At 63.2% G+C, this 10,211-nt stretch overlaps 5 protein-coding genes across 5 annotated transcripts in view; 2 read left to right on the forward strand and 3 right to left on the reverse strand.

Annotated features, from left to right (window-relative positions):
• Positions 1-2,271: 2,271 nt before the first annotated feature.
• On the reverse strand, positions 2,272-3,819 carry EMIHUDRAFT_443624 (hypothetical protein). The gene is made up of 2 exons (XM_005777823.1): positions 3,794-3,819; positions 2,272-3,534 (listed from the first exon to the last, which is right to left on the reverse strand). The coding sequence occupies exon 2, from the start codon at positions 3,489-3,491 to the stop codon at positions 2,652-2,654; it is 840 nt and encodes a 279-aa protein (XP_005777880.1). The 5' UTR covers positions 3,492-3,534; positions 3,794-3,819; the 3' UTR covers positions 2,272-2,651.
• An 807-nt stretch (positions 3,820-4,626) lies between these two features.
• EMIHUDRAFT_443628 (hypothetical protein) lies at positions 4,627-6,191 on the forward strand. The gene is made up of 2 exons (XM_005777824.1): positions 4,627-4,652; positions 4,912-6,191. The coding sequence occupies exon 2, from the start codon at positions 4,955-4,957 to the stop codon at positions 5,792-5,794; it is 840 nt and encodes a 279-aa protein (XP_005777881.1). The 5' UTR covers positions 4,627-4,652; positions 4,912-4,954; the 3' UTR covers positions 5,795-6,191.
• A 93-nt stretch (positions 6,192-6,284) lies between these two features.
• EMIHUDRAFT_237673 (hypothetical protein) lies at positions 6,285-6,555 on the forward strand (the record flags this gene model as incomplete). The annotated part of the gene is made up of 2 exons (XM_005777825.1): positions 6,285-6,469; positions 6,546-6,555. The coding sequence occupies 2 exons, from the start codon at positions 6,285-6,287 to the stop codon at positions 6,553-6,555; spliced, it is 195 nt and encodes a 64-aa protein (XP_005777882.1).
• Positions 6,556-7,439: 884 nt separating this feature from the next.
• EMIHUDRAFT_115492 (hypothetical protein) lies at positions 7,440-8,294 on the reverse strand (the record flags this gene model as incomplete). The annotated part of the gene is made up of 1 exon (XM_005777826.1): positions 7,440-8,294. One exon carries the CDS (start codon positions 8,292-8,294, stop codon positions 7,440-7,442), a length of 855 nt encoding a protein of 284 aa, XP_005777883.1.
• A 1,511-nt stretch (positions 8,295-9,805) lies between these two features.
• Positions 9,806-10,211, reverse strand: part of EMIHUDRAFT_115493 (hypothetical protein) — a gene marked incomplete at both ends in the record, with an annotated part of 10,101 nt that continues 9,695 nt past the window's right edge. Inside the window, one exon of the mRNA XM_005777827.1 lies at positions 9,806-10,117. Within this exon, the coding sequence (XP_005777884.1) occupies positions 9,806-10,117 (312 nt within the window). The remainder of the gene's footprint in view (positions 10,118-10,211) is intronic.

Raw genomic sequence — 10,211 nt, forward strand, 5'->3', positions numbered from 1 at the left:
ACGGAGGCGACGGCGAAGACGTCGAAGTGCCTCGTGAGGACACGGAGGAGGAGAGGGAGCTGCGAGGCGGTGAGGAAGGCGACCAGCGCCTCCCACGCCTGCTCCCCGCGGCGGAGACGCGTGAGCAGCGTCTCTCCAACGGAGGCCACTCTCCTACACCCTCCCACCATCTCGTCACACTCTCCCGCGCCTCTGGCGAGCAGAACACTGTCGTCCGGTGCACGAGGTAGCGCCGCGCGCCCTCGTGCTCCTGCAGCTGCGCCGCGTGCTGCAGCTTCTCGAGCGTGCTCGCCGCCGCCCGCTGCGCCTCGTCGCGCAGCTTCGGCGCATGCTCCTGCAGGAAGCGGCGGGCGGGCGCCATGTCGCCGAGCCGGCACGCGATGCCAATGAAGCAGTGCAGCAGGATCGGGAAGCGCAGCCCGCCCAGCTCGCGCTGCAGCGATGCGGAGCTGCCGTCGAGCCACTCGCTCCACCGGCGGAAGCTCTCGACGTACCCCGGGCCCTCCTGCTCGGGGTGCAGGTGGAGGCCGAGCCGCAGACCCTTGCGGCTGTGCATCCCTCCGTCGGACGAGAGCGCCTGTCGTGGCGCGGCACGGGCGGCGTGAGCTCGCGCCGCGGCGACAGAGGCGACAGTAGTGTGGCCGCAGAGAGGCGGCGACGGCGCGACGGCGACGGCGGAGGCGGAGGCGGCGGAGGCGGCGGAGGCGGCGGAGGCGGCGGAGGCGAGCGGCGAGAGCGCCTGCTCGAGCAGCCCGTCGATGCCAATCGCGCTCGCGCGGCTCCTGCTTGCGTGCTGGTAGCCGTGCTGCGCGAGGTAGTCGCGGGCCTCAGAGTCGGCCCGGTCCACCATCACGGCTCGAAAAAAGGCTCGAAAGAGGCGAGCGAGAGTTGGTGTTGTTGCCCGCGTTCGCTCTTCGCTCTCTGCCTCAAAAAAGAATTTACCCCCGGGGGACCCGGTCCCATCCCTCCGTTGGGTTGTCTGCGTCTTTCTTTCTTTCTTTACCCTGTCCTCCTCCCCATCCCTCGTTCGGTTTTTGGCCCCTTCCCCTTCCCCTTCTCAAGACCTCAAGGACGAGGACACACGCAGGACGCACCTCTAGCGAAGCCCACAGAGTGGGAGACTCCTATCACCGCCCCTGCCACCCTCGGCGTGTGCCTCGGCCGCCTCTGTCAGTGTGCCCGTGGTAGTGAGAGACTGCCAGTGAGAAGCCGGAGGAAGGTCGCTAGTCGACAGAGATCGCCAGTGGAAGAGGGAGGGAGTCCACCGTGCTGCGAACCTGTCGCTGACGCTATCCCTTTTGTCAGGAGCAGGAGAACTAGGAGAGCGCAACCAGTCCTAGGAGGCCCGCGCCTGCCGCCGTGCCGCCGGGTGCAACCCGTCCTATACGAGAGAGGAATCCCTGGGACCCCCTGTGAGGCGCGCGGGCCTAGGCGCGCGGGGAGTTGAACCGACTTGCCGTGGTGAGTGGATCGCCATACCATCTATCAACAAAGAAACTCTAGCACGGCTCACCACCGGCCCTGACGCTCGAGCACGCACAGGGACCAAGGGTGAGTGTTCACCGGCTGAATCACACCGGCGGCTGCGAGCGGAACCGCAGTATATGGGGGCAGAAGTGTGTGTGTGGGTGGGTGGGTGGGTGGGGGGGGGGGGGCGAGCGCGAGCCGCGCGATATATTCCACATGAGCGGCCCAGGCAGCGAACGGCCGGGTATTTGGCCCGGGCAGCGTTCTTGTCCGGGGCCGCCCGCGCGCCGCAGCGATGATCTTAGACGCCCTCGGTGACGGTGTGCTTCGGCTGCGTCGCCGTCGAGGCTCCCGCGGGCGGCGCAACGAGCGTTGCCACGAGCGTTGGCGGCGGGCGGGTCTTGTTGCTCCTCGTTCTCAACGCGCGCACCTTTGAGGGCGCCGACGGGGAGGCGTGCTCCCCCGAGAGAGCAGCCGAGAGCACACCGAGAGCACGCCGAGAGCACACCGAGAGCACGCCGAGAGCACACCGAGAGCACACCGAGAGCACGCCGAGAGCAGCCGAGAGCAGCCGAGAGCAGCCGAGAGCAGCCGGGGTGAGAGGATGCCGACGGGGAGGGTGCCTGCTTGGTGCTCGCCCTCCTTGCGGCCCCTCGCGCGATTGCTCGTTGAGAGACCGGGGCTGGCCGTCTCCAGCAGCCCGTCTCAGACTGTCAGACAGCCTCGCACGTGGCCACCACGCTGGGGAGGTGTGCGGCTGACGAGCAGCCTTCAAGGAGACGGTGCGCACCGCCGAGCGGACGAGTCACGAAAATAAATTCTCAATTTCTCTCCAACCACTACGACTCTGAACACACTGACTCCAACCCGCGCTGAAGCATCCGACTTCGACGCATTCGGCTCAAACCCCGCCCGAACGCTGCTCGATTTGAGATAGAGCAATACAGATAGATGAGGCTCTCTGGCCCGCCTCTCTCACCACAACCATCCCGTTCAGCGTTGAAGCCGTAATCTCTGACCGCTTCGATATGTGCTAGGTTGTTCCTCCACACGGCTAGCACACATCGAAAAGACTCCTGTCAGACGCTCCTGTGGAAGTACCTCCGCGTGGAAGAGCCAGACTCTCGTCTCTTCCACATGCGCTACAGGCGCACCAGGCTGCCTCATCTTTTTCTTTCGCAGAGTTATGCCTCATGCCTGGCGCGCCGCCGCTGTACCCAGACGAGCACCTCCGGGCCGTTGAGCAGTGCGTCGATGGTGATTGGCTGTATGCCGCCATCGGTGAGGGCTTGGAGCTTGCCACCAGCGCGCCAGCTCAGCTCAGCATAGAAGGCGGCCGGGTCCATGTCGGTGCGCGCACGCATGCGCGCTGTGTTGCACTCGATCACAAGGATGCAGCGCGGATTCTTTGCGAGCGTCCTGTTGAGCCCACGCCACGCCTTGGCCTCGAAGCCCTCCACGTCGATCTTAATGAAATCCACCCGTGGCTCGTCCGCGAGCAGCGCGTCGAGCGGCTTCGCTTGGACTTGCACGCTTCCTGCTTCGTTGTTGTTGGCAACAATGTGATTGTTGAGCGCACGATCGGGCGTGCTCGAGAAGGCCACGGTGCCGGGGCGATCGGAGATGGCGATGTTGTGCAGTCGAATGGTGTTGCCGAGCATGCCCGTGTTTTCAAGCGTCGTCTGCAGCAGCGAGTGTGTGCGTGGGCTCGCCTCGACGGAAATGACTTTGCCACCGCCAGGTCTCAGCTTGTTGGCAAAGTGGAGCGTGTGCCAGCCAAAATTGGCACCGACGTCCACCACGGTCCACGACGGCTGCAGCGCATTCAGCATGCCGTTGGTGATCTCAGGCTCCCAACCACGGCCGCGGCAAAGGTGGCCAACGATACCCTGGTCTCGCGTATCCAGGTACATGTCGGCGTTCACCTGCGGCACGAAGCAGTTGATCTTGTAGTCGCCGAGGTAGAAGGGTTCCTTAGTCTGCGCAAGGACGACGACGGGAAGAAGCGAAAGCACAATCGACATCGCTGATGTGATGGATTCGAGACTGAGTCGATCGATTGGTGTCCTGCGCGTAAGGCGCGGGGTGGCTCGGACCCATGGAGACGCGGCAGAGAGAGGGCTGCGGGGAGAAGTGGAGGAGGCCGGTCCAGAGACACGCGTGACGGCCGTGGAGGTGGCCGGCAGCGGCACGCGAAAGTGTCGCGAGCGTGGGTGTGCGAGTCGGGCTGTTGTCGAATCGCAGGCGGCCGCGAGAGCGTGAGAGCGCGACGCGGCTGTGGTGTGTGGTGAGTCCGTGTGTGGGAGGGAGGGCGAGGCTGGCTCGCCTAAGCAAGGACTGGGGAAGAGACGCCTATGCAAGGACTCGCTGCGAGACGCCCTAAAGACAAGTCGCCGTGACGCTCCTTGTTTTAATGATTTTGCTAGAGGGGGAGCAACCCGCTCTAGTATCACACGTCGCGTGCCCTGTCGCCTGTCTGTGTTGTTGTGCTGTTATTTGTGCCCTTGGCACCTTGAGTGCTGGGGGGGGCGACGGGGGGGACGTTGCCGCGAGTGGCGTAGTGCCGTACGCTTACTCGTGATGTGTGGCACACGACACCACTTTTTCGTAGTGTACCTGGGGAGAGCGGTGCGCAAGGCGGAGGCGGAGCTGGCCGCACCCTTCCGCCGAGGCGACGACGACGGACGGCGGCGCGCCGCGCAGCAGTCTGAGGAGGCTCGGGAGCAGGACCGACGCTCCCTCCGCACAGCACGCTGGCACGACAAGGGCGCGGACTGGCGCGGACTGGCACACACACCGCTCACCGGCTCACCACCGGAGCCGGAAAGAATTTTGCCGCCGAACGCCCTCGCACGACACTGAGCAAGGGGCTGGCGCGCACTGGCACTAACACAGGTACACTACGAAAAAGTGGTGTCGTGTGCCACACATCACGAGTAAGCGTACGGCACTACGCCACTCGCGGCAACGTCCCCCCCGTCGCCCCCCCCAGCACTCAAGGTGCCAAGGGCACAAATAACAGCACAACAACACAGACAGGCGACAGGGCACGCGACGTGTGATACTAGAGCGGGTTGCTCCCCCTCTAGCAAAATCATTAAAACAAGGAGCGTCACGGCGACTTGTCTTTAGGGCGTCTCGCAGCGAGTCCTTGCATAGGCGTCTCTTCCCCAGTCCTTGCTTAGGCGAGCCAGCCTCGCCCTCCCTCCCACACACGGACTCACCACACACCACAGCCGCGTCGCGCTCTCACGCTCTCGCGGCCGCCTGCGATTCGACAACAGCCCGACTCGCACACCCACGCTCGCGACACTTTCGCGTGCCGCTGCCGGCCACCTCCACGGCCGTCACGCGTGTCTCTGGACCGGCCTCCTCCACTTCTCCCCGCAGCCCTCTCTCTGCCGCGTCTCCATGGGTCCGAGCCACCCCGCGCCTTACGCGCAGGACACCAATCGATCGACTCAGTCTCGAATCCATCACATCAGCGATGTCGATTGTGCTTTCGCTTCTTCCCGTCGTCGTCCTTGCGCAGACTAAGGAACCCTTCTACCTCGGCGACTACAAGATCAACTGCTTCGTGCCGCAGGTGAACGCCGACATGTACCTGGATACGCGAGACCAGGGTATCGTTGGCCACCTTTGCCGCGGCCGTGGTTGGGAGCCTGAGATCACCAACGGCATGCTGAATGCGCTGCAGCCGTCGTGGACCGTGGTGGACGTCGGTGCCAATTTTGGCTGGCACACGCTCCACTTTGCCAACAAGCTGAGACCTGGCGGTGGCAAAGTCATTTCCGTCGAGGCGAGCCCACGCACACACTCGCTGCTGCAGACGACGCTTGAAAACACGGGCATGCTCGGCAACACCATTCGACTGCACAACATCGCCATCTCCGATCGCCCCGGCACCGTGGCCTTCTCGAGCACGCCCGATCGTGCGCTCAACAATCACATTGTTGCCAACAACAACGAAGCAGGAAGCGTGCAAGTCCAAGCGAAGCCGCTCGACGCGCTGCTCGCGGACGAGCCACGGGTGGATTTCATTAAGATCGACGTGGAGGGCTTCGAGGCCAAGGCGTGGCGTGGGCTCAACAGGACGCTCGCAAAGAATCCGCGCTGCATCCTTGTGATCGAGTGCAACACAGCGCGCATGCGTGCGCGCACCGACATGGACCCGGCCGCCTTCTATGCTGAGCTGAGCTGGCGCGCTGGTGGCAAGCTCCAAGCCCTCACCGATGGCGGCATACAGCCAATCACCATCGACGCACTGCTCAACGGCCCGGAGGTGCTCGTCTGGGTACAGCGGCGGCGCGCCAGGCATGAGGCATAACTCTGCGAAAGAAAAAGATGAGGCAGCCTGGTGCGCCTGTAGCGCATGTGGAAGAGACGAGAGTCTGGCTCTTCCACGCGGAGGTACTTCCACAGGAGCGTCTGACAGGAGTCTTTTCGATGTGTGCTAGCCGTGTGGAGGAACAACCTAGCACATATCGAAGCGGTCAGAGATTACGGCTTCAACGCTGAACGGGATGGTTGTGGTGAGAGAGGCGGGCCAGAGAGCCTCATCTATCTGTATTGCGTCTATCTTAAATTTCGAGCAGCGTTCGGGCGGGGTTTGAGCCGAATGCGTCGAAGTCGGATGCTTCAGCGCGGGTTGGAGTCAGTGTGTTCAGAGTCGTAGTGGTTGGAGAGAAATTGAGAATTTATTTTCGTGACGCCACAATGGACATGACGTCTGCCGCTGAACATTTTTTTCGCGATGTTCAGTGGGCTTGGTCAAGTTGTTATCCCGAACCCACCCCCCATTTTTTCTTGTAAATAAGATGGACGTCGAGGGCCACGAGTACGCGGTCATCCAGGGCGCCGAGCGCTTCTTCACCACCGGAAACAGGCCGCTCGTCGTGTACGCCGAGGTCTTCCAGCTCGGCGCAAACAAAGCCCCCTTCTTTGCCAAATTGAAGGAGTGGGGCTATGTCACCAAAAATGGGATGGACGACAACGACGCGCTGTTCGTCCACGCCGCGGGAGCAGGCGCACATCGTGGCTGAAAGTCCAACATCTTGGAGAATCTGACCAGTCTCAAGGCTCATGTAGCTCCAGAGGATGATTTCACCATCAAAGCATTGGGGTTTAAAAACAAGGAGCGTCACGGCGACACGGCGACTCGTGCAAAGTCTCTCTCTCTCTCTCTCTCTCTCTCTCTCTCTCTCTCTCTCTCTCTCTCTCTCTCTCTCTCTCTCTCTCTCTCTTGGTTGGTTTCTTTCTTCTTGTATTTTAAGAATGCTTTCTTTTCTTGGTTCTGTCCACACAGTCGCGTTTGGCGTCAGTGGGCGCCATGAGGCCGTCCGAGATCGTGGTGGTGAGGCCGAGCGCATTGGCGTCGCTCTGCCCCAGGGTGTAGCTGGTCACTACTCCTGCATTGTCGTACACCGTGGTCCAACTCAGACAAGGCGTGTGGTCCTTTACGTGTTGAGCCCCTGGAACGAGAACGAGCATTGCATCACTGGTGATCTGAACCTCGTCGACGACGACGACGATGGGCGCTTGTGCAGCTGGCGGGGCCTGCTGCTGTGCCATCTCCACTTTATCCTTTCCTCTCCTCCCACCTCACAGAAAACTGCGGCCGCCAGCAACAGAGCGTCTCGCTGGCGGACGGGGAGAGGAACACAAAGAGACGTACGGACGTCCATCCACTGGGATGAGAATACTCTGGAGATCTGAGGTCGAATCTGCCGATTCCACAGCCGCCCACAGGAGCGCCGCCTCAACACGGGGTCTCGGCTCTACCGAGCCATGCTAGCTCCAGCCGCAGCCCCACCCGGCCGCCCGAGGGTGTTCCCGCAGGCAGAGAAGACCAATCCTGGGGGAAGTAACCGTATCTCGCCCCTCTCGCGCGGGCAAATTTAGGTCAACTCACAACTGAAAAACTACAGTGGCGACAAGCGGCCAACGCAACCCAGCCAACGCTGTAACGGCGATCAGCTGCCGCTGGGAACTTGCCCGGACGGCGCACGAGGCACTCGTCGCACTTGGAGGTCCTCAGAGGCCACCGACCAAGGCGGGCGGGCGCTCTCAACGGAGCGCAGATTGGCGAGCCATGTGGCCATCGACACGGCGGGTGGCAGCTCGCCGGCAGCACCGGTCGGCGGGGGTGGTTCGCCGCTCCCGGCGGCCGCGTCCCGCTCCTCGTGCAGCTCGGCCGCCACTCGCCGCAAGCGGTCCATCGGCAGCGGCGGCTCGGCGGCGGTGGCGGCGGCGGCGCGGGCGGCGGCTGTCATCTGTGCGATCGAGGAGGGCGTTCCGGAGGAGGCCGCTTGGCCGCTGCATGGGTCCGTCTCCCCCATCGCGTCCTCCGGCGCCGACTTCTCGCTCGCGGGGACGAAGCGGCCGGAGAGGCGGCCGACGGGCGCAGCGGCTGGGGTCACGTCGCTGTCGTAGGAGAAGACGTAGCCGATGAACTTTGCGACGAGCGAGCCCTCGTAGCCAGTCGCGTGCAGCAGCTCCTCCGACGGAATCACGAGGAAGAGCTGGTCCCCAGAGCGCAGGCGGAGGCGTGCGCCCTTTGGCACCCGCTCGGCGTTGATGTATGTGCCGTTGATGGACGAGTCTTCGATCGATATGCAGGGCGTGCCGTCGTCCCACACGTCGAGAAGGAGCGACGCGTGGAGAGATGAGATGCGATAGTCGGACGGAAAAGACTGCTCGCACTCTGCGTGGCGGCCGAACCGAAAGCGCTGGCCGGGGGTGAGGGCGATGCGAAGCGTCGACAGGCGCGCATTGAGCGGCTGCAGCGTGCAGCAGACAGCCTGGGAGGAGGCTGCAACGCGCTCCATCTCTAGCTGCGAAGAGTGAGTGGGCCACGAGCGGAGCGTGCAAAACCGGGCGTCGCACCACTCGGCGCGCCGGCCTCCCAGGGTTTCTTTTTTGCCCATAGTGCGCGCGAGTCCCGTGCCCAGTGTTGTGCGAGGGTGCTTGGTTGTAAAATTCTTTTTTGCCCTTTTGCCATTCGCAAAAATGATTTCTTTTTTGCCAGCGTTCACCTCTCCTCTTCACCTCCCCTCCTCGCCGCGCGCGCAACGCTGACTCCACGCTCTCGCCGCTGCGAAGGCTTATACCCATCTCGGGGGAACCCCGCGCCCCCCGCCCCCTCTCCCATCCTGAAACGGCACACCATCACACATCCCCCCGCCGGAGCGACCTCGCAACGCCCGCCGCCGGGCAGAGACGGCGCAGCGCTGGTCCCGCGACCCTCTCGAGGCGACCCTCGCCCGCGGGGCCCCGAGTGCCGAGATGAGCTCAAGAGATGCAAGCGAAGTAGACGAGCTTCGTCCACGAGTCGCCAGGCCCCTCGTGCAGGTCGATCTCCTGCCCCGCCCGCCAGCCGCCCGCGCCGGGCATCGACGCCGGGCACCGACTCCTCGTCGAGGTGCCTGCGGGGGAGGGGGTGGAGGGGGTGACATCTAAAGGAAGGGGCTCCTAGCCACTAATTTCGTCCGCCAGGCCGATGCAAAAATCGTTTCGGTTTTCCTCCACTTAAAACGGGTCCCGGCGCAGCACTTTTTTGGCGCCGTGGGCGTGGCCGTGGTGTCACGGAGGAAGGAGGTTGGTTATCACAAAGAAAGAAAGAGCACCCGCGCGAGGCTTCTGCCTCCGTGCCCCTGCGTGCGGGCGCCCGTGAACATCTTTAGCTTGTGAGCTAGGGGGGAAAGAGTTCGTTGGTTACTTGCGCTGAGTGAGCCCCAGGAAGGCTCGAGAAACGCCAGGGCGCTCAATCTCTCTCTCTCTCAGCCTTAAGCCTTGGAAAGGAAAAAGGAAATGGACACGCCAACGAGGGATCATGGGAGAAGCACAGAGAGTCCCCACCTGACAATCTCTGACCGATTGAAACAGAAAGAGAGGAGTTTTCTCCTCCGCTCTCGAGGACCCACGGCTCTCCCAAAGTCGAACCGTCTCTCTTTGTACATACATACAATCTATCAACAAAGGAACTCTAGCACGGCTCAAGCCCTTGACGCTCGAGCACGCACAGGGACCAAGGGTGGGTGTTCACAGCTGAATCACACGGCGGCTGCGAGCTGAACCGCAGTATATGGGGGCAGAAGTGTGTGTGTGTTCGGGGGGGGGGGGGGGGGGGGCGAGCGCGAGCCCCAATGCGTCCGTCGCCAATACTCGGCTGGGGACGACGGTCTTGCGCAGGATCAATATGTGCGCCGTGCTCCCCGACATGCAAAGGATGCTGCGCGCGTGATATATTCAACATGAGGCGGCCCAGGCAACTGAACGGCCGGGTACTTTGCCCCGGCAGCGTTCTTGTCCGGGGCCGCCCGCGCGCGCAGCGGTGATCTTAGACGCCCTCGGTGACGGTGTGCTTGGTCATCGAGGGACGGTCGGAGCCGTATCCCGGGACGCTGAGTTTGCCCTTCTTGACGAGCAGGTACACACCGAGGGCGAGCAGGGCGACGCCGAGGGGCACGCACACGGCGACGGCCACGACCCAACCGCGCTTCTTGGCAGGCGGCGGTGGCGGCGGCGGCGCGACGCCAGAAATGGCGATGGACGGATTACACACGAAGGAGGGGGGGGGGACGTTCTCCCCGAGCTCCTCCCCAATGTTCTGGAAAAGGGGTTTGGGGCCCCTGAAAAAGGCGCCAAAAATCTGCGGGGGGGTTTCCCCCTCCTTCGGGAAAAAGCCCCCTTTAAAAAATTCGGGGTGCCCCTCCAAAGGCTCTAACGGAAACTGGCCGGCCCGG

This window comes from Emiliania huxleyi, assembly GCF_000372725.1.
Source record: "Emiliania huxleyi CCMP1516 unplaced genomic scaffold EMIHUscaffold_254, whole genome shotgun sequence".
In the NCBI taxonomy this organism is placed as follows: Eukaryota; Haptophyta; order Isochrysidales; family Noelaerhabdaceae; genus Emiliania; species Emiliania huxleyi.